Source organism: Phyllostomus discolor, chromosome 6 (assembly GCF_004126475.2).
Source record: "Phyllostomus discolor isolate MPI-MPIP mPhyDis1 chromosome 6, mPhyDis1.pri.v3, whole genome shotgun sequence".
NCBI lineage: Eukaryota > Metazoa > Chordata > Mammalia > Chiroptera > Phyllostomidae > Phyllostomus > Phyllostomus discolor.
This window is the reverse complement of record NC_040908.2, coordinates 165176030-165198780: the sequence shown is the minus strand read 5'-3', so window position 1 is coordinate 165198780 and position 22751 is coordinate 165176030. Positions and strand designations below refer to the sequence as shown.

The following is a 22751-nucleotide window of genomic DNA, read 5'->3' as shown; positions in this document are numbered from 1 at the left end:
GCTGCCTTCTGGGGCCACCAGAATGTGTGTAAACCCGGCTCTTCCTTCCTGGTGCCTGGGGGAGGCCCCTGCTGTCGCACGCCCAGCTGGCAGGAGAGGGAGCTGGCGTGAGGAGAGGACAGCCAGAGGGAGGCTGGCGTTCCCCGTTCCCATGGCTGGAGGTGTATGCGAGTGTGGTGGAGGCGTGGCTGGAGAAGGGGTTGCGTGGAGGCTGGGAGAAGGCCCCTGGCCGGGGGCTTTGCCGGGGTGGGTGTGGGCTGCCTCACCCTGGATTCTGCATCTGTTTGCTCAGTTTGCACTGGTGGTAGGGAATCTAAGGCCTTTGGTCAGACGGGAGGCTCAGGGGAAAGCATCTAGAATGGAAGGCCAGTGGTCTTGGCTTTAGTTTTGCTCTGCTCTGTGACCTTGGGCAGTCACTATCCCTCTCTGGGACTCAGTTTCCACCTCAAAGAATGAGAGGGATGCACTCCGTTGCCTTGGAGGTCTGCATCTTTTGTTCCTAGTGGCACCCTCAGAGTCCGGGCCATCTGGAGAGGGCAGTGGCCCCTGCGGCCAGATCAGAGAAGGGTGGGCTCTGAGCCTGCCCCTGCTCTGTGGCCTGTGGCCAGTGCAGGGGAAGAGGAAGGCCGCTTCTTACTTGCACTCGAACTTGGGCAAATGAATTCATCATTCTAAATGCGGGTTCCTTGTTTGTGAGCCAGGGGCGATGCAACTACCTCCTGGAACTGGAGGATGAAATGTGCCTGGTGGTCCAGCCCCTCTCTGCCGCGCAGTGTGGGGCCCAGAAGTTGCAGCCCAGATGCTGCAGTGGTGGGAAGACGAGGAGGAGGCCGTCAGCCGAGGAGGCCCCAGAAGTACTCCAGGACAGGATTCAGGGGGGAAGAGAGTAGCGTGAGGTCCTGAGAGCAGCCGACTCACCCCAACCCCCACTCCCTCCAGCTCCCATCACCACCGGCTCAAGGTTGTTTGGTCCCTCCATGACAGGGGGCTCTGGGTGCTGACTGGGTGCAGAATCCCAGATGACACCGGCGAGGTCAGTGCCCCAGAGGAGCAGTGGCCCCGGGCCAGCAGTGGCTGGCAGAGTGCGCCGCAGTGACGTCAGCGAGCGGGCAGGCTATCCCGAGGCTGCCCTGGCCGGTCAGTGTTCTCGCACTGACAGGAGGCACTGGGGAGGACGCGTGGGTGTTGGGGCGCGGTGCCTGAGCTCTGTGCGTGCGGGGGGCTTCCACTGCACTGCGTGAGCCTGGGCAAGGGGCCTTGTGCAATTCCAGGGGCACCGTCTACTCAATACAGTTGTGCAAGGCAATGGCCCTGGCCACGAGGTGGTGGTGGGGGGGAGGAGATCTGAGGCCAGATGCTGTCTGTGCAACAGGAGGTGAAGAAGGAAGGGGCATCCTTGCTTAGCAGGAACCCCTGCATCCCGGGAGGAAGGGTGGGTTGAAGGCTGGGTCAGCAGAAGCTTGGGTCTGGAGTGAGGAGGTTGAAGGGAGGGGAAGAGAATGGTGGAAAGCAGCAGGTTTCCTGGGAACTCCAGGGTAGGGTGGGGCAGAGAGGACCCAGGTGTCCGCTTAGCTCCCATTCCTCTTGGGACCATCTCTGCCTGGCAAGCCTGAAGCTGCCCCAGTGGTCTCCGGGTCCCTGAGGAGGGAATGCAGGGAGGGCGAGGGCTTCCTGCTGGCCGGCCCTGCGGCCCCTGTGCCCCTGGAGCTGGGCCAGGCTGGCCTGTGCTGCAGAGCTGCGGGCTGTGGGGAGAATGAGTAATGAGCCTGGAGGGGCTGCAGACCCAGACCCTGGCCTTGCCCCTCCCCGGAGGCACCCGGAAGTTCAGCCTCCGTCCCCACAGCCGGCTCCCAGACGCGTGCCTGCACATAGCACCCCCTTCCTGCTCACGTTGTCCTTGCACATCTCGGCACACGCAGACCAGTGGAATCGCCCCCTCCTAGACTCTCTCTCAATTTGCTGTCACCCCTCCCCCAATCAGGTGACATCCTGTCTGTTTCTCAGGACCCAGCCTCTGCCTCCCGGTCTCTGGAGGCCTCTGCACCATCATTCCCTCTGTCCGTCCTCTGCCAACTTCCTGAACAAGGGACGCCCTGCCCCTAGGTGTTGAGCAAGCGCCCTTCTGCCGTCTCTCTAGAAGGTGGGGATGTATGACAGAGGGACTGGATGGGGGACCAGGGCAGGGGAACCAAGGTCCCCTCCCTCTCCTGAGCTGAGGGGCGAGTGGACAGCAACATGAAATCCTATTCCCTGTGCCAGTGGAAATCAATAGCTAATTAATTCCCTCCCCAAAATAGTGTCCAGAGGTGGGGGCCTGGGAGAGAGGCTGAGAGAGGCGAGGCCAGATTGAGACCGAGACCCTAGCAAGGGAGGGAGGGAAGATGTCACTCGGGTTGTGCATCTGCTGGGGGTCACTGGCTGCCCCTTCTGGAAAAGAGGGGGAGCTTGGCCCCTCCAAGCTTAAAGCTCCCCCTCCCCTGCTATGGGCTGGAGTGGGGGGTGCATGTATTTGGGGGTAAAGGCGTCAATCAGGCTGGGAGCAGGTGCTGCATTTAATTTGATTGGCTAATTAGCCTGCGCATGTTAATTATCTCCTTTACCCAATGAGGAGAGGCAGTGGCAAAGCTATATATAACCCTACAGCATTTAGAGGGAGAGGGGCTGCCGCCTGGATCGCCTCTGCCCTGGCCTGGGAAGGGGCAGCCCTTGGAGGGACACTTGAGTCCCTGCTGGAGTCTGCAGGATTTGGGGTGGGAAGGAGCCAGACGGAAGGGCCTGCGAGCTGGGCTCCGGGGGTCCTGAGGACTTCTCTGCCCCGTCTTCCTTCTGCACATGTGTCATCTCAACCATCCCTGTCCTCCCCCTTGCTATGGATTTTTAGGGAGCCCCTAGCTTTCTCTCTCTTCCTTCATACCCCAGCTTCCTCCCATGTAGCTCTTGGACTCCTCACCACACCCCTCCAACCTCCTCCCTCTCCAAGCCACCCCTCTCCTCTTCCTTTGGAGACCCCTCTCTGGGCGACACCTGCAGCTGCCCTGCCCTTCGCCTCCTTCCTGGAGACAGACAGACGTGGATCAGACACCAGGGTCTAAGTCCCCGTTCCCTGTGGACTGGCTGTGTGACCCTGGGCACGTCCCCAGTCTTCGCTGTGTGGGCTTAACCCCAGGGGTTAATTGGAATAATGGGACTTCTCAGAGTGATGAAGGAAACTGACATTTGTAAAACTGCCCAGCACGCAGGGCCTTCCTTGACAAATGCAGTTTGAATTCGGAATTTAATTTTATCTGTCTTCCCTTTCCTTTTCTCCCCATCAGGCTACCTTTCTCCTCCATTACTCTTCCGGCTCTGTCACTTGCCATGCAGTTCCTCTGCTTCCGCTTCCCCCTTCAATCTTTGCCCGTCTGTTCCTAAACTGTGGCCCCTCCAGGCCTCTCTCTCAGACTTCTCCCCACTCCTTCCCTTCCTCCCTCCCCCAAATAAAATCAATGCAATATTCAGGAGGGTTGTTGGATATAAATAATTACGACTTGGAGTTTAACGAGATGCAAATTCCCCTCCCCTGCGTGGGGTATAAATTGCTCTCTGACAGCCAGTTACAAGGGTAATCATTTCAGAAAGGCAATTTTATGCAAATGAGCCTGCCTGCCTCCTGGTGGCTCCCCCAGCCCTGGATAAGGAGGAGGGGTGAATGTGAGAGGGGAAGGAACCCAGGTATTGGGCCAGGCCGAAGGCCGAGGATTGGGAGCTGGAGGTTGAGGGTGACAGACATTTAGGTTTGAGAAGGATCTGGGCTAGTGAGCAGTGGGGTCGGGGCCCAGGAAAGGGTGGGTGTGGTTGTGGCGGGGATTGGAGAAAAGAAGTCCGATGACTGTGTCCTTGCGTGGACGGAGAGGACCTGGGGCCTGGATGCCTGGGTCCTGTCCGGCTTCTCTCCTTTACCCCTTTCCCAGCCGGATTACTCTGTGATACCATTGACGGATTGACATTTAATTAATCCCAATGAATTATTTAGCAACTTCATTATCCAGCATCAGCAGCTGATGAGAGAGCCGGGGATGGTGGTGGGAGCTCGGGGCAGGGGTTGGGTGGCTCAGAGAGGAACTGGCTGGGGTCACCAGCTGGAGGAGCTGGCCCTGGTCCTGACAGGAGGCGGGGAAAGAGGGCATCTGGGCTGGGCTCCTACTGCACTGGTACCTGGCCACATCTCAAACCAGTCATGCCCCGAGGGAGTGCCGTCTCTCCCCAAGTGTTGGGCTCCTGCATTCCCATCCACCGCCGTGCCCCCTGCTCCCCAGGTCAGGGCAGCTCCTCACGTCCTAAAGGGAAACCACTGGGCGCTTGCTGACGTGAGTGGGGAGCTGGACGCCGACGGCCTCCACTCTCCCGAGCTCCTCATGAACTTTTCTTCTTTCTTTTCTCGCAGGCATCCCTCCCCCACCTTCCATCGGAGCCCGCAGCGGGGGAGGGGCGCCTCCGCCGGGGCTCGGGGAAGTCGGCACTTGGGCCTCGGCGTGCCTCGCTTCAGGGTCAGGCCCATGGCACTGTGAGCCGGCGAGGGAGCCCCGCTCGGTGCGGGGGTCGCCCGGCCCCCTCCCCGCCCCATGCGCCCGCGGCTCTGAAGCCTGAGCGGGGCCGGGGGCCGGGCGGGGCCGGGGCCGCCGGAGGCATGGCGCCTGGGAACCCGTGGTGGCCGCCATCGCCGCCGGTGTTGCTGCTGCTGCTGACGCTGGCAGTTGGAGCGGGCGGCCTGGAGTTCGGCGGCGGCCCTGGGCAGTGGGCTCGCTACGCGCGCTGGGCGGGCGCGGCAAGCAGCGGGGAGCTCAGCTTCAGCCTGCGCACCAACGCCACGCGCGCGCTACTGCTCTACCTGGACGACGGCGGTGACTGCGACTTCCTGGAGCTGCTGTTGGTGGATGGGCGCCTGAGGCTGCGCTTCACGCTTTCGTGCGCCGAGCCGGCCACTCTGCAGCTGGACACGCCGGTGGCCGACGACCGCTGGCACATGGTGCTACTGACCCGCGACGCGCGACGCACGGCGCTGGCGGTGGACGGCGAGGCCCGAGCCGCTGAAGTGCGCTCGAAGCGGCGCGAGATGCAGGTGGCCAGCGACCTGTTCGTGGGCGGCATCCCGCCCGACGTGCGCCTCTCGGCGCTCACGCTCAGCACGGTCAAGTACGAGCCGCCATTTCGCGGCCTCCTGGCCAACCTGAAGCTGGGCGAGCGGCCCCCCGCGCTGCTGGGCAGCCAGGGCCTACGCGGCGCCGCTGCCGACCCGCTGTGCGCGCCCGCGCGCAACCCCTGCGCAAACGGCGGCCTCTGCACGGTGCTGGCCCCCGGCGAGGTGGGCTGCGACTGCAGCCACACGGGCTTCGGCGGCAAGTTCTGCAGCGAAGGTGAGCCGGGGAGCCACCGCGGGGCGTCTGGCTGCGGGAGGCGGGGGCTGGAGGTGCCCCGGGGTCGGAGCCTGTGAGTGTGCACCACCACGGGAGGACTGTGAGGGGTGTCCGAAGTGAGGATGCTTGTCTCGGGAGGGCGCTGGTAAATAGGCAGTGAGCGCAGGAGCCGCAGAGTGAGGCGGGCCAGTGTGGGCGTGGCCAGTGTGGGCGTGGCCTCAGAGGGCCAACCCCGCCCCCCCTCAGGATGGTCCTGTGGCTCCTTGTGGGTAGTCCCGTGTAGTCAGGTCCTGGCGAGTGTGTAGGTCTGGCGCTTGAGAGTGTGTGTGTGACCTGCGGGTGTGGGGAAGTGAGCCCTCTTAAGAGGGCTTGTGGATGTGGCCTGTGTGGGTGGGGCCTATGAGAGTCAGTGGGCGGGGCCCTGAGGGCGGGGGCTCCGGGGGCGAAAGGTCTGGGGTCTGTGAAGAGTCCTGAAGAAAGTGGGTGGGATCTGAATGGCTAGACCAGGTAGGGCTGTGAGGGCGAATGGTCGGCCGCGGGGTGAGTGGGGCGGCGAGGCCTGCGGGCGTGGCCTGCGGGTGGGGGCGTGGTCGGCTCAGGGGGGCGGGGCAGGTGCTGCAGCCGCAGTCTGTGAGCGTCCGCCCGTGAGGGGCGCGGAGACAGCCTCTGAGGCGGGGCCGCGACGGGTGGGGGGAGGGGGATGAAAGCCTAGGCGTGAGGGCGGTGGGCGTGGGGCGGAGGGCACGAAGGCGCGTGAGGGCGAGTGCGGGTAGCGAGCCGAGGCTGCAAGCTCCAGGAGGGAGGGGACCGAGTGTTTCTTTTTCACGGAATCGGCAGAGCCCCTTCGAGAGGGAAGGAAAAATGAGGGAGAGGGCGGCTGAGGCTTCTGCGGCCCAAGACTCGGGGACGACGGATTTGTTGAGGGGCCAAAACATGGCTGGTCGCTTCTCCCGGGCGAGAGGCAGGGGGTGGAAGGTTCTGTTTCGAACATCCAGCCCTGACCAGCCCGGGGCTTTGGAAGGGAGACTGGTGGTCGGGAGCGGGCTTGGTGGGACGCCGGGGTGTGGCGTCGAATGTGGCGCAGGGGCTCGACAGGGAGGCTTGAGGGACCGGAAGTTCTGCCGGCTCCCGGGGTGCAAGGGGCAGAGAGGGGTGACGTGACGTGCGGGGACTAGGTGGTGGGGTGCACCAGGCCTGGGGTGGGCTCTGGTTCTCGTGGGGGTGGGAGAAGGAGGGACTTTGAGGTACGTGTTGTACTTTGGTCTGGCTGAGGAGTGGGGAAGAGCTTCCCCGCCTTCTTCATCCCGGGTCAGTGGCGGCTGCTTTCTGCAGGCGTGTGCAGGCAGACGCGCTTTCCTCTCCCTCGGTGACCCCGGAAGCCGGTGGGCCACGTGGCAGTTGCATGTGTCTGCCCGGAGAGGGAGTCTGTGGGGGCGTGTGCGTATGCATGTGCGTGCCCACCATCTAGCGTGGCCCTGGGACTGCTTTGGGGTTGCGCGTCCTCGTGGCCCCCAGCATGTGGACAGCCGGGGGAGGAGCTGAGTCTGTAGGTGTAGCCCTGGGCTTGGGAAATCCGCACTTTGCACCGTAGTTTGATTGTGTATCTATATATGGTAGAGGAGTGTAAAAGGAAGGTTTTTGGATTGTTTTTTGGGGGGGTTATTTGTACCAGGTTGCGGGGGCATATCTTCAGGAACTGTGTGTATTAAGTTAATCTGACGCCTTCTCACCTTTTCCCCAAGGAGCTCAGGTGCTCCCTAAACTGTGAAATTGGGCGTCTGTGTGCGCATTTGCCTGCAGGCAGAGGCCCGTGAGAGTGTGTGTGTGTGTGAATGAGACTGTTCGAACAGGAGTGTTCACAGACTGAGGTCCAGCGCCTAGTAGAGTGAAGAGTGCTTGCGTGTAAGGGCATGTGCTCGTGCGCAGGGGCCCATGAGCGAGGGTTGTAGTGCAACGCCTCAGTAAAACACCTGGACTCTGCGAGGAGTCCTTTTCTCTATGACCTTTCTGTGATTCTGCGGTCCCCATGACGTCTCCCCTGCAAGCTTTCCTAAGAGAAGAGGCTGATGGGGACATCTGTAATAGTGTCAACAATAAAAATAAAGTTAAAAAAGAAAGGACATAGGACAAACCACCCTTCTGGCTTGATGGAAGGGAGATTCGAGCCACAGAGAGGCAGGTCACAGCATTCGGTCCACAGTGTCACGGTGCAGAATCGGGCCTTGGGCGTATGAGAGATGCAGCCAGAGGCATGCTGGTCAAACAGAGCCCTCACATTCATTCCCTGAAAGGGTTCGTTCCCAGCGAGCCAGACCAAGTGTGTGCTTCTGAATGAGGGTCGTGTGGCTTTGTGGCTGAGATGTGTTCGAGTACCTGTGTTGAGAGGGACTCTTCTGTGTATCGTATGTGCATGTGTCGGATGCGTGTTGGAAGAATGTTTGTGACAGTTGTGTGGGAGCTGTGAGAGGTGGCCACCTATCTGACCCATTGTGTGCGCGTGTGCGATTCTCGAAGAAAAAGGAAAGGGGGGTGTCAGATGGGTGTCAGACAGCCGGTAGGGGCAGGGGTGCTTCCGTGGGTGAGTGTGTGCAGTGTCTGCTGAGGGAGCGGCACGTCGCCTGTGATCAAAGGCAGGGATATTCATCTCTGCGTTCCCTGTACCTAATATAGTACCAGGCACTTAGTGGGTGTTTGATAAAGATTTGTGGAATGAATGAAGAGATATTACTATGTATTTGAGAGATTACAGGCTTGAGGTAAGGCTGTATATGCTTATGAAAACATGCACGTGTATGTTTTCAGAGGTGTGTTGTAGGAGGGCTTGGGTGTTGCATCTGCAGAAGACAAGGCGCAGTGACAGCTCTGATTCCCCTCCCCACCCCATGACCCCATTCCCTCTCCTTTTATTTCTGTTTCTTGTTTTCCGGGCAGCTCCCGTAATATCCTGCGCTCATTACACTTCTACCAGTACCTTGTCATCTAGCCAAGGGGGAAAGGAATGGGTTCCCACCCTTGGGTGCTGGGGTTGAGGGAGGAAGACTTTAAGAGAGCAGGCCTGGCTCCCAACCTCTGAGACAGGTCTCAGGGCCAGGAGCCCCGAGCTTCCCTGGAAGTCACAGGTACTTCATTATTATCTGCTTTGAGTGGCTCTCAACTTTGTCTGAGATTAAAGACATTTTTAAAGTCAGTAATTCACAGTACCCTTTCCAAATAGTAGTTCTTTTTATATCTGTTTCGTGTGAAAATAGGTGACTCAAAGCTACTATGAATTCGGGATAGCTTTTAGATGACTTTGATGTTATATTTGCCATTGTGGTTAATCAAATATACATTAGAAAAAATAGTTTCAGCTTTGTGTGCAAGACATACTGACCTGCTTTCAGGTATTTGGTGTGCATATGGATTTGTGGGTGCTTTGGAATGTCCCCTGCCTTCCCAGGTCTGGGCATACCCATTGAGTAAGAATCTCCATGTTAGGAGGTTTTCTTCTTTCCTCTGGGGTGTCTGTATGAACAGCTGAGTGTGTGTGTCTGCTGATTGTCTGCCAACGCTGGGATGGGGTAGACTGGAATTTTGCAGTGGTTTGCACATGAACTCCTCCTCATGTCACTCAAGTGTGTACAGAAAGGGCTGTGCAGGCTGAAAACTGATCAAGGAAGAGGTGTGTGCAGGTGTGTGGGAGACCTTCAGAGGAGTGGGTGTGCAGAGGTACGGGACAGCGTCACGTGTGTGCCTGGCTTGGGAGGGAAATATGAAACTGGTGATAAAGTGTTGTTGGCAGCGAGGTAGATGCACATGTCTCCTGTGTGTGTTTTGTAAGTTTGTTGGCTATCTCACTCAACAGGTAGCTTTCAAGGCCTCCTTTGTGACAGGCCTTGTGTTGGGTCTGAAGGGGAATCAGGGATGAATAAGCTGCTCTAAGAGTTAACTGTTTAATTGGGGAAGTAGATAAAAAAAAAAAAAAAACGAACAGTCCAGCCCTGACTTGTGTGGCTCAGTGGGTTGGGCATCGCCCTGCAAGGTGAAAGATCACCAGTTCGATTCCCAGTCAGGACATGTGCCTGGGTTTTGGGCCAGGTCCCTGGTTGGGGACATGCGAGAGGCAACTGATCCATGTTTCTCGCACACCCGTGTTTCTCTTCCTCTTTCTTGAAACCCCCCTTTACCCTTTCTCTAAAAATAAATAAATAAAATCTTTAATGAAAACAAATAAACAAAAAAACCCCTGTTTACTCTGTGGTTAAGAGAGCAGATTCTCCAGCTACACTGCCTGGGCAATGACCTTGAACTTAAGTTCTCTCTGCCCTGGTTTCCTTATTTGTAAAATAGGGACAATTATAGTAGTACCTACATTTTAGATTTGTTGTGAGAATTAAATTAGCTGATTCTTGTGAAGTGCTTAGAACAGAGCCCAGCACATAGAAAGTGCTAATAACAGCGCAAAACTGTGTAATATATTTACCCAGAGAGATGCAGTGAGGCCGTGTGATTAAACTATAGACTCTTGAGGCTCGGATCTGGGTTTAAATCTGACTTCTCTACTCACTACTAGGCCTGTGACATCAGATGAGTACCTAACCTTCAGACTAATTCTTCCTAAATGGGGATGAGCATATTTCCTTCACAGGTGTCTTATGGGAATTAAATGAGTGTCTGGTACATAATAAGTGGTGAGTAAATGGTAGATACTATTACAGGCAGCGTCCTCTTGGGGTTTTGAAGAAGGGGAGAGTTTGCTAGTTGGGAGGATCAGTAATAAAAGGCATGCTATTTGAGATTGGCCTTGAGAATTGATTATTGATTAGTAAGTTTCATTTGGGGGAGTTCATTCCAAGCAAAGGGACTGGTGAGAATGAAGGCAGGGAGGGGGGACCTGCAGTCCTGCCTGTGGAGGGACACCAAAGAGGGCGGAGAAAATGGTGGAATCTAAAGCAGGAGAAGCACGTTGAGACCAGGTCTTGGAGTTTTGACCTAAGTCATTCAATCAACATTTATTGGACGCTGTCTCCAGAGTATTGGCAGATGGAGCCACAAATGAATTTTGAGCAGGTGTATGAATAATAAGAGCTGTTTCGGAAACCGGGAGTGAGGTGTAGAATAGACGATAGGGGAGAGAGTTACGCGGGAGAAAAAGCAGTCGGGAGATAGTTCGGGAAAGAGATACAGAGGCCCCCATCCCTGGTTGTCTTGGGGAGTGGCAAGGAAGGGCGGCGGCGGCTGTGTTGACAGCAATGGCGGCAGCAGCTGAGAGCCATTGCTGAGGCTGAAGCTGTGGGTCTCTGCTTCTTGTGTGTGGACGCGGTTGGGAGCGGGCAGAGATGATGGGATTTCAGGTTCGCACGGCTGGAAGGATGGTGGATGGGGGAAAGGATAGGGGGGAGTCAGGCGGGGAGCAGGCTTGGCCACAGGCCGTGCATGTGTTGAGTTGTGGTGCCCCTGGTGTCCCTCAACAGAGGTGCCCAGATGGCAATATGGGAGGGAGCTTTGAATGGAAGGCGGGGCTGCCGATGGCGACCTGGGAGCCACATGTGTGGAGAGATAGTATTTGAAGCTCTCGAATTGGATGAGGTGGCCAAGGAGAAGGTGAAAGACTTCAGAGGAGCATCCAGTTGGGAGGAGGAGAGAGAGGAGCAGCTGTAGACAGTGAAGGAGCAGTGGCAACAAAAAGAGAACCAAGATCGCACAGGCAAGGACAGAAAGCACGGGGCCCGCAGCCAGTGGGTGTGTGCGAGGTGCCTTGGCTGCGTTATCTCATTTAATCCTCATGACCACCACCACCTGCAATGGAAGAGCTGTGATCAGATCCCTGAGCTGACTCCAGGACCTGTAGTCCCCGCCTTTGTCCGTGCTGCCTCCAAAACAGAGAAGTGGTCAGTCAGCTGCGTCCGTGGATTACCTGCACTTGGTTATTGAGGTGCTTGGGCACAGTGTTTGATCAGACACCAGTAACTACCCCAAATCTCTCGGGCCACAGCCTCTCCCGCAAGCCACTGTGTGATCCTGTATCGGTTGGTCAGCTACCCCAGCACTGATAGAGGGCAATGGAAATCCTTCAGGAAAATCTCAGTCTTCTGAGCCCTCCTGGAAAAACTCCCTCTGGAAAGCGGGGTTTTTTTTCCCATTAAACTATACAGCTCACTAACATTCAAAACATCCAGATGGAAATCTTTCTATATGTTGCACGCCTCCCTGCCTCCGTAGGCATAATATTTGGAATGTCTTCCGGATGACTCAGGCTGTCGTGATTCCCCTCAGGTGCTGCGCTGGATTGTTCCTTCTTTGAGGTTTGGCCCTGCCCGAAGTGATGCTTCACTGCTGGACTTTTGAATTCTTATATTAGCTTTTCCTGGGTTTTCCACCTCCGCCCGTAGGAGGAGTTGTCAGATAGCAACTCATATCCACCGCTCTCTTGGTTTGTGAACTTGGAAACCTGCATCCCTAAGCATGCCGGGATTGCGTGTCACCCACAGTAAGTGGAGTCTGGGGAGAGTCTGAGAAAATTACAGTTTCCCTGCATAACTGTGGTGATGCCGGTTTTGGCTGCTCAGAACCCTGTCTTTCCTTTAGTTCCAGTCTTCACCGCTGTCCTCCGTAATGAATCTGCTGGAATCACAAATTGATGTTGGGCAAGACTGTACCATCTATGCCCTCTGGTGGGGCAGTCACAACCTATATGTGTGAAAATGGAGTAAACGAGGTCACGGATGTGGGATCACTGTCAGCTCTAACATCCGATATCTGTGGTCCTGACAGTTTCTGCGGATGGAAATGGCTCTGGGCAGAATGGGACCGACTGCTCAGCAGAGCTGTACCGGGAGCGGCTGCTGAAAAACTCTGGAGGGGAGGTGGATGCCCCCAAGGAAAGCCTCGTGAGGCAGAGTGGCTAAGAGCGTGGGCTGCCCGGGTTTGAATCCCAGCTTTGCTACTTGCTAGCTGTGTGAACTCGGGCAGTTTACTTAATCATAGTGTTCTTCAATGTCCTACTCTGTAATTGAATAACAATTTAAAAAAAAATGGACTAAATGAAAAAAAAATGGACTAAACGAGTTTATATATGGAAATCCTTTAGAATGTGCCAGGTACTGTCTGAGTGATCGATAAATGCTACCATAATGATATTATTTTTAAAATTCTTGCCAGAGGGCATGTTTATTGATTTTAGAGAGAGACAGAGACACACACATACAGGGAAACATTGATCAGTTGCCTCCTGTAGGTGCCCTGACTGGGGATGGAACCTGCAACCTTGGTATGTGCCCTAACCAGGGATCGAACCCCCAACTTTTTGGTGCATGGGCTGATGCTCCAATCAACTGAGCTTCCCAGACAGGGCTATATAATTATTAATCCTAGTAGTCTGGGAAGGCTTCAAGGAGGAGGTGGGACTTGGCTAGATCAAGGATGACTGAGTGAGCTTGATGGAGGTGGAAAGGAAAGGATGGGCCTTCGCCATGAGGAAAACAGACTAAACGAGGAGTCTCATGTACCAGACAGTGGATGTGAGTCAAGTGTCTCGGGGAGGAGGGGTGAGGAGACCCAGCTGTTGGTGCTTTGTGAGAGATAAAAATCAGAACTGTGGAATAAAGTGAACTCCTAGAAGTCTTGACTTCCAGGCCAAGAATGTAGTTTCACTGGAAGTTTTAAAGCCAGAAGAATTTGGGTTCAGGCTTTGGCTCTGTTCCTAATGAACAGTATGATCTTGGAAAAGTTTATTCCACTTTCTGAGCCTCAGTTTCCCCATCTCTACAAGGGAGTCACAGCGGTATCCATTGACGAGGGGACGGCGGTGAGGAAAAGATACGGTGCACGGAAAGAGCCAGGCACGCTTGAAGTAGTGCTCATTACATGAGATGTGCTTTTTATTATTCATTCAGTAAACACAGCCATGCTTTTTCCTGAGCCAGGAACTGTGCTAGCAGCTGGATATAGAGAGATGAATGAGACATTGTCCTTGCTCTTGGATATCTCACAGTCTGGCCAGGAAGCAGAGATGGAAACACAATCGCAAGACAGACCCGATAAGTGAAATAATAGCACAATGCACATATCGAGGGCTGGCACGAAAGAGGGATGGCTGGCTCTGCCTGGGAGGTCACTTCAGAACACAGATGAAGCCGTACTGACCTGGTCTGAAAGCCAGAGTCGACTTCTTTCAGACTGCTGAGGATGAGAAGAATAAGGATGGGGAGGGGCATTTCAAAATATGTGCAGAGATGTGGCATGTTAGGGAAAAGGGAAGAAATTGGGTGTGGCTGGAGCCTAAACTGTTGCAGGAAAGGAGGTTGGAGGGAGGTGTGGTCAAACTGCAAACGGACTTTCCTGAGACTAGAGGATTTTTTTCCTGTAGGCGCTGGGGAGCCGTGAAGAGCTGTCTGCAGGGTTGTGACTGGTTTGGATCGCTTTGGCGGTACTTGGACTACGAGCTGTAGGGTGAAAAGACTGGCTGTAGGGGAAAAAGGCTACAGTTTAAGAAGCTCATTAATGTTCTGAGGGGAGGATCTGATGGGGGTCTGCCCTTGGGGCTGTGCAGATGGTGGTGGAGGGATGAAAAGGGTTTCTAGGAGCTTAGTTCAGTTTTTTGAGTTTTAGAAGGAACCGATGGACCTGGTGGTTGGCATGAAAACAGAGCCGAGCCGACTCCTGGGTGCCTAACCTGCTCAGGGAATGCAGGCAGGGGAGAGGGCCTTGGGTGGGGGGGATGGGATGGATCTTGGACACGTGGAGGGTGAGAAGCCCATGAGACACTCAGGTAGAGCTTCTCTGAACGCAGGTGGATATATAGGTCAAGAGGACAGAAGAGAGGTTTGCACGGGAGCCGCTGAAAAGTTCCGAGTGTGTGCGCGCGTGCATGTGTTGTGTGCGCGTTGGTCACAAAGTATTTGGTCGGGTGTATCTGGAACTGGTGCCGAGAGAGCCAGGCTGGGGATGGGCAGGGAGGCCAACCAGCCGGAGTCTAATGCAGGAAACCCGGGGTGAGGGTGGGGGCTGTGGTGACGTATCAGTGCAGAGGACAAAGGCCAAGGTGATTTCGTGCTCCTGGGGAAGTACCCACGTCTGTCCAAAGGAGGTAGATAATACCACAGAGCTCACTCAGGCTGCTGCGAGGCGGAGGCACACCGGCATGTACTGAGGGTCTGTATGGAGTGTGGCTCCCTAATGGACCTCGGGAGCTTGGCAGAGTGTGGGTGCTCAGGAAGTGTTGGTTGGAAGCGGTGTCTTTGCTGAATGCAGGGAAACAGGCGCTTTGTTATGGGGGCGGAGAGGTCGAGCGTGGTGTTAGTGGTGGAGTTTGGATGGCAGAGAGCCGCCCGAGTAATTGCTGAGCAGACAGGTGAGCATGCAGGGCTGGCACCCAGGGGAGAGGCTGGGGCTGTACAAATACAGTTTTGGGGGGTTCCCCGAACAACAAAAGGAATCTGTCACCGAGGAGGGCTGGAGAAGAGAGAGGAGCGCGGAGGGCGTGGGACTGAGCCTGCAGGGGCCGGGGTGGCAGGTGCTGGGCTCAGGTTAGCAGAAAGCGAAGAGCTGCAGAGAAAGTGGAGGCAATGGGTCCCTGGGTGCCGCCTCTCAGAAGCCAGGAGAGGGGAAGGCTTGTACGGGCAACAGGCTGAACTTGGTTGTTCTGCTTCCCTGAGCATAGCACGACCCAGGGTGGTGGCAAGGGGCAACGCCTTTTGAAATACCCCCACGCTGGGTGATCTAGAAGGCACCATGCCTCCTAGTTCGTGCAGGTGCCGGAGAGATGGTTGTGCCCCCTGACCAGGGCCTTGGCACACTGGGGCCGAAGAGGACGGACAGAGGGCTCTTGGTGAGAGCCCAGGGGGTTCCCCGAGGCCCTCTTCAGTTAGCCAGGCTGGCAAATGTAACAGGACTCGGTTTACTTAAGAAAGTCATCGTTTACACAGCTTTTGGGGTTGCAGCTGGCAGGTAAAAGCAGCTCTCTGTTGCATAGTAGTGTGTTTGTGACACACCTAGATATGTAGAGGCGTGAGTGGGTAGGTTTAGAAGGTGGGGGATAGGTAGGTAGATGGATGGATAGATTGGCAGGGGGATAAACAGATAGACAGACAGAAGAAAAGGGAGCTATGTTCATCTCAGGGTGTGTCTTTAGCCACCGGAGGGCGTGTGGGGTGGTGGTGTACGCATCTCGTATCGTGCATTAGATCACTGTGTGGGTATTGATTCTGCATTCAGCCTGTGTGTGTGTACTATGGGGGTGGCATAAGTTATGATAAATGACAGTGTGTGTTTCTGGAGGACAGCTAAACCCCGAAGAGCGAGTGAGCAAATAACAAAATGAGGTTGGAGGTAGGAGGAGACGGTGTGTGCTTCCAGGCCTAACTGTGTAGTGAAGAGCTGTTTGTGTGTATGTGTGCGTATCCTGGGGCCCACGTGTGTGTGTGTGTGTGTGTGTGTGTGTGTGTGTGCCCCCGGGTCTGTTTGTAGGCTGTGCTGTTCTGTTCCTGCCGGTTGCTTCTCAAACGGCCCCCAGCGGGTGGGCATGGCAGAAGTGTTTGGAAGGGGTGACCTGGTCCTCGTACAAGGCAGGCCGGCGCCCAGCCTGCTCCGGGAGCTTTAGCCAGTGGGAGGAACTGCCTCTGGGGGATCACACAGCACTTTGGGGCGGAAGGGTGTTTTCTGATTTGCATACCCAAGACTTTTCTCTCCTGGGCTGGGAACACGTGGGGGGCAGTTGGGTCCTGTGTGCAAGGGCTTTGGATGTGAGCTGAGTGGGAGATCACGTGTCTCTTACTAGATCAGTAAGTGCCTATGTGTGTCAGTGTGTCACTGAGCACGAGTGTGCGTGTCCCCGGTGAGCCCCGTGTGAGCGTGTCTCCATCTGTCTCAGAGAGGCACTGGGATGCAGGGGAGGGGCCGGGACGCTTGACTGCGGCTCCCGGCTCTGCCTCCAAGTCTCCACGTGACCTCGAGTTGCCACTTCCCTGCCCGGGCCTCAGTTTCCTGAAATGCAACACGAGGCCTGGGTCCTCTTGGGCTGCGTGACGCTGTGTGTGAGGCACAGGCTCAAAAACACCTCGGTCTCCGTCTCTGTCCCGTCCCCAGCAGAGCCTTCCTGGTTGGGTGGCCTGTGTCGGGGCCTGGGTGGGCTTGGAGACCTTGAACGGCTCACTCTCCCTGGAGCCCTGTCTGTAGTATCCTTGCTAACAGCCTCTCTCCCTCTCTCTCTCCCCCTCCCCCCACCCTCTCTCCCTCCCTCTCTCTCACTCTGCTTCGCCCCCTGCTGAACACCACTGGCCTGTAGAGGAGCACCCCATGGAAGGTGAGTGATACCTTTTGGTCACAGAAGTGGCCAATCAGTTGCTGTGGGATCCTATGTGGGGGGTATCGCTGGCCACCTGAGGGCTCCCTCCCCTGCCCACACCCAGGGAAGGATGTCTGGGTGTCCCCTTGGCGGCCTTGGCCCCTCTTCTGGCCTTCCCCCCTCTTGACTGGTTTGCGGGGAGAGCTGCCAGGCAGAGGGCAGGCCCTTGACCGTCTTCAGTGCCGGTCTGCCAACTGGCCTTTCTTTTTCTTCCTCAGGGAGGGGACAGGCATTGTGAGTGGAGGGTGGGGCTGGGGGGTTCTAGAGTGCCCAGAGCAAGCGATGAGAGTCTGTGTTGCCCAGCCCAGCAGAGGGAGCTCAGAAAAGCCGTGCTGACCCGATGGAAGCTGGGGGGCTGGCAGCAGCGCTGGGGCAGAATGCTCGCCGGGGCTCGGAAAGGGCTGACGGGCTGGGCCCTGTCCCTGGTCCGCGAGTGTGGGGAGGTGGCAGCTCCTCTGCTCTGACTGGTACTTGCAGCAAGCCCCTGCCCCCTGTCCTGTGGGTTGGTGGTCTGCTTCTCCTGCAGCCCAGGCCAAGGGCAAGGGTGGGGCACATGCCTCTCTCTGTCCATTCTTTCCCTGTCTTCTCGTTCTTTTGCCTTTCTTCTCTCTCTCGGGGTTTTCTCCAGGGCTCTGTCCCCGGACCTCTGTCTTTGTCTCTTGTTTCTGTCCTTCCCCAGGCCTTTTGGATTCCTGTCGTTCTCTGAACCTTCCCCCTCGGTTTGGTTCTCTGTTTCTTTTCTTCTTCTGGGGTGGGCTAGGTCAGGGAGAGGGAAGACCGAGTCTGGTGATTGGACTTGGAGGCTGGGCTGCCGGCGAGCTCCCATGGCCACCACAGAGAAGGCAGGCAGCAAGGTGGGCAGGAGATGGGACCCCAGGCACCAGACCTGCCCACGTTCTCTTCCTGGAGAAGCAGTAGGAGCGGGAGCTCCCCCGGCCCTGGGTCCTGCCCTGGGCGCAGCAGGGGGGAGCAGGAGTCCTGGGAAAGAAAGGAGGGAGGGCTCTCGCCCTGAGCATGGGGCTAGAGTCCATTTTTCCTAGTGGCGTCCACGGTTTGGTCTCTCTGATTGATGTCTCTTTTCTGTGGATGTCCTCAGGCCCCCTGGTCCTAGTATGCAGGCACCCGTGTGTGTGTGTGTGTGTGTGTGTGTATCTGTGCGCACATGTGTGCACACAGCTCTGCTGCTGTTGTGTGTCTTTGTGCACTTCTGTATACACGTGTGTCTGCGTGTCCGTGGAGGAGCGTGCGCCTCCCTCACCGTGTCTCCCGCGGTGTGACCCCATCTCTGTGCCTCTGCAGGAGTGTCTGCCTCTGTGTCTGCACCTGCCCCGCCTGTGTCTGCGTCTCCGTGTGTCAGTGTTTACCTCTGCGCGCGCGCGAGAGTCTGCGTGTCTGGGTGGATGCCGCCTTCTGAGGGCTGGAGATAAGATTTAGTGCTGATGTGACTTTTCGCTGCTCTTGATGTCATGTCTGCTCCGGAACAAAGGGAGAGAGGAAGGGAGGCAGGGAGAAGGGAGACAAGGGTAGAGGAGAGGGGCTTGGGGGACGGAGGAGGGGCAGATATTCAGGAGGAAGGAGAGGGGCAAACAGTGGTGGGAACAGGGAGGACGCTCACGGGGGGAGGGGCAGAGAGGATTGCACCGGGAAGGGCAAGACATCCCGGCCAGGAGGAGTGGGTTGGGGGGCTGCTGGGGCTGGAGGCTGGAGCTGGGAGGGGAGGGAAAAGGGAGCAGTTCCTGTCCAAGCGAATAGGATCAGCAGGGACAGGGAGGGGGCTGGGCTTTGGGGACGAGTGGGGAATGAGGCCTGTGACGTCACCCAGCCATTTCTTGGGGGCGGTGCAGTGGTCTGCTGGCTTGGCTGGGGCCTTGAGTGTGCCTGCACGTCAGTGGCTGTGCAGGGGTGTGTGTCTGCGGCTGTGTGAGTGTGAGTGCATGTGTGTGTGCAAACCTAGTGGTGTGATGCTTCTGTGTGTCTCTGTGACATGTCTGCTTGCGTGTCTCTCAACCTTGTCCCCTATAACTGGCTTCCTTCTTTCGGTGCTGGTCCTCTTGGGAGTTTGGTAGGAGAGGAAGGGGGTGAGAGCGAGAGTGGGTTTAGCAGGTGGTGGTTTCAGGCGGGGCGGGGGGTGGGGCCTCCTCTGTGTCACTGTGCTCCGGGCTGCACAGTCCCCCCTTCGGATCTCTGAGTCCTCCGTGCTTCACCCTCTCTTCTTGCGCCCTGACGCTGTGTCTCAGGCCTGGCTTCCTCCCAGGAGCCCAGACATCCTGCTCCTTAGCCCCCTGCTGAGCATCTCCTTTTGGGGGATCCTGGCTGCCCCACCTCCTTTTTCCCCAGCCTCTTGTAGCAGAAAGAAGACACAGAAGCAGCCAGATAAAGTGCCCTAAGAAAGGACCCTTGGTAGTGCCATCCTTCGTCACTGCCAGCTCTTCTCCTGTGGTGGGAGGAGGGGCTGATGCCACAGGTGGACATGAGGAGGGGCCTACCGGGTGGGAGCCGGGCATGGGGAGGGAGGAGAGGCTTCAGGGCCAGGTGGGAAGGCATGGCTAGGTGGGGAGAGCACCCTAGGGCCAGGCTTGGCTGAGACGTGGGAGACAGGGCAGGGAACTGGCCTCCCCTTCACCAAGATGGCTGGTGCTGTCACGCCTGAGGGAGCTGAGCAGCTGGTTGCCGTGGTGACAGAGGGAGAGCTCCGCATGCTAATGAGGCTGGCTAGGAGCTGGGCAGTGGAAGGGTCTGCAAGGGGAGAGAGGCTGCTCACCCCCCCCACCCCGCCCCCAATAGCACATGCTTGCAGGGAGCAGAGGGCGGGTCCACAGGGCACCAGCTCCCGGGCCTGGGTTTCCAAAGGTGGGAGCTTATGAGCCAGTCTGTTTTTGCCAGATGAGGGGTCAGGGCTTTGGTCTAGGTTCCAGATTTAGGGGTTTGGAAGTGGATGCAGGTAGTTCTTGAAAGATTTGGTGGGGGTCATTCAGAGCAAGACAAAAGACTCAGTCCAGATGCTTGGGCCCCCCCTGTTTTGTAGATAAAACCCGTGTCTTCCCGAGAGCTGTTCTGTCCTGAGGTAGCCCTCAGCAGCCGTGGTCCCCAGCCCCAACTGGCCTCAGACCCAGAGGTGGGGAGAAACCGATGTGCCCGCGAGAGAAGGGGGCACCATGAACCACCTGCCCCCATCTTCCACAGCATCCAGGCCTTGGCCCCTGGCCACGCCTTCCTGGCCTCCTCGCTGCCTTCCTCCTGAACGCAGGCTCACTGGCCCTCAGCTTCATCTCTGAGACACCCGGGGCCCTTTGCCCCTGAAACCCCTGCCCTGGCCCTGCTTCTCACCCCCAGGGCCCGCATCCCATTGCCACAGCAGCTGGGATGGGTTCCAAGGGTGACGTGGTGCTGACTGCGGGCCTCTCCCTGTCCCAGTCTCTTGGCCAGACACCGTGGGTGAAGGGTGAGGGGACTGGCAGGCTTGAGGCTCAGTGGGGCTGGCTGGTCATCTCAGGTCCTGGGGTCTCAGCCCAGCCGTGGGGCCCAGCCTCACGCTGCCAGCCTCTCTGGAGAGAGCTTTCCTTGATTGGTACCTTCTGGGGACTGGGGACCTGGTCCAGGGGACCAGAGACTCTTACCTTAAGGCTGAGGGGTGCCCTGGGTCAGGGCTGACCAGGCTCTTTTAAGGCGCCACGGTAACCCTGAAAACAATCCCAGCTGCTCTTGCTCACAGTGTTGGATATGGGGTTTCTTTCTTCCATTTTCCAAATCCAGCTTTTGGGTCACCTCAGAGACAGCCTGGCCAGAGAAAGGGGGTCCACAGAACAGCTGATGAGCAGGGTGTTGGACCTCTCACAGACCCGGGCCTCCTGCCGTGGGCCTGGGCTGTCCTCTTTCCCCACTGCTGTCCGAGAGCACTGGCTGCAGGCTCCTAGTCCTGGCGTGTCCCCCGTCCTTGCTCCAGTGTCTACCCAAACTGTGCCTTACCCCACCTCACTCCGTGCTCCTGAACCCATTTCCTTATAGAACCCGGGCGTGCAGGGCACCTACTGTCCACACAGGGGCTGTGGGAGGGGCAGCTGGGAGGACTGGCACTGGACAGATGCGCTCCGAGGCTCACTTTGGCGGGGGACCCTTCTAGGCCCAGGCCCCTCCTGCTCCCCCTTCCCCTCCTCTGCCAGAGTCATAGGGGTGACAGGGATGGGGTGTGGGGGGGCGGGGTTGGAGGTCCCCCTTGCCCGCTCAATTCCACGCTAACGGGACACTCTCTCTTTCTCCAGGTGGCTTTGATTTTTGTGTCGTGTTTTATTTTCTCCTCCATCTGAATCGTTTTTTCTCGTTGACCGTTTTTTTTTCTCTCCGTCTCCCGGAAGAAAAAAAAAAAGAAAAAAAGAAAAAGGAAAAAGCAGCACTCCCAGCCTCATGCTTCTCCTCCTTTTCCTTTTTTTTTTTTCCGGCAAGAAGGAAAAAAAGAAACCAAAACGTCCCCTCCCCCCTGCAGTGACTCCCTGCCCCATTCCTCCTCTGGTTCTGCTTGTCCCCCTCCCCCTCTCTGGCGCCCCCTTCTCTCTCTCTCTCTCTCCCCCCCTCATGCCCTGCACCCTCTGTTTCGGCATCGGGCCCCTTCCTCAGCTGCTGGGCTGGGGGCTTTTCCCCGATGTCTGTCACAAGTTAAAAAGGGTTTTTAAATTGTGGCAGCAAAAGCTTTTTTCTCCCCTCTCTCTGGCTGATTTTGATGACTCGTGTTTTCTTTGTTTCTTTCCCCTTTTCTTTCTTTCTTCTTCTCCTTTTCTTTTTTTGTTTTTCCTTTCTTTCTTTCTCTCCTTCCCCTTTCCAAGGTCCGGCTCACCTGACGTTAAACAGCGAAGGTATGGTCTGAAGTTCTGGTTTGCTTTGGATTGGACTGGATTGCCCCCAACCTGCGCCTGGATTTTCTGTTCCTCTCCTTGTTCCTCTTTCCCCTCCTCCATCTGTCCCACCTCCTTCCTTCCCTTCCCAACCCCTTCCTCTGCCATGTCTTTATTTTTGGGGGGGCTGCTGGGGTGGGGGTGGGGGTCGGGTCGTGCCTGTGCTCTCCCCTCTCCCCGCCTCCCCGCCTCACTCCATCCGCCCTCATCTCACCTTGGTTTCTGACATCAAGAGATGTTTGAACTCCTGCCGTTGTCTCCAGCCACCTTTTTGCGTTTTCCTGGTAGTGTATCTTGCTCTTTTGATTTCTCATGGTGGTATTTTATTTTCTTCCACTCATTCTGATCATTCTTTCTTCTCTATGAACCCAAATAAAAAGAGAAAAGCGCGGGCTGGAGAAAGGGGACTTTAGGCAGCCTCCCTCCCCGTGCCCAGCTGCTGTGGGGGGACCCCCTGTATCCACAATGCAGTAAGCGGGAAATGCAGGGGAATGCTGGCATGGGACCCCCCTCTCCACAGCTACCCCACTGCACGCCTTCACCCTTGTAGCTTTTGAACACCTCTTGACTCTGTTGAACAGATGAGGACATTTAGGCCTGGGGAGATGAAGTGACTTGCTGGTGATTACACGGACTCTGATTGGTGGCACCATGGGCACTGCTCTAGTTTTAGCCGCCACCAAGCCCCTACCGCTTCAGAGAGCCCTGGTGTTCAGGAACTGGAGACAGAGCCCGGGGAGTCCTGACTGTGGTCCCTGCCAGCTACGACCCCCCCCCCCCAGGGATCCCCACCATCGATTCTCTTGAGCTTGTGCATTTGACCTTCTAGACCCGTAGGCACTGCTCCCCTGTCCAGAGCAGTCCTCTCTTGGGGCTCATCTTCCGCTGGGAGGAGGCGGGGTCCTCAGCCTGTAGGCAGCAGAGGCCAACAGGGTGGCTGGGCTGTGGGGAGAGACTAAGATCTGGAATTTGGGGATGGGCTTAGGTCTGGGGAGGAGGGGCCCGTGATTCTTGCAGGGATGTGAAATTATGGAGAAGAAATGTGGGGGAAGAGGAAGCCCCAAGTGGGGAGTCAGGGCCTGGTTGGTTCACTTACATCCTTCTTGCCCGTCAGTGCCTGGTTCTGGGGGTCCTGGCTATGGCTCACCT

General features: G+C 56.9%; 1 protein-coding gene across 19 annotated transcripts in view; it reads left to right on the top strand.

The window, feature by feature from the left end:
- Positions 1 to 22751, top strand: part of NRXN2 (neurexin 2) — a 103824-nt gene that overhangs the window by 4617 nt on the left and 76456 nt on the right. For 13 of the 19 annotated variants that reach the window (XM_036029692.1, XM_036029693.1, XM_036029685.1 and 10 more), the window contains exons 2-4: positions 4424 to 5393; positions 16657 to 16674; positions 21534 to 21563. In XM_036029692.1, the coding sequence (XP_035885585.1) occupies positions 4667 to 5393; positions 16657 to 16674; positions 21534 to 21563 (775 nt within the window). In that variant the 5' untranslated portion in view covers positions 4424 to 4666. Of the gene's footprint in view, positions 1 to 4423; positions 5394 to 16656; positions 16675 to 21533; positions 21564 to 22751 lie in introns of those variants that run through there. The other 6 variants (XM_028515481.2, XM_036029686.1, XM_028515480.2 and 3 more) reach the window with 2 other exon arrangements.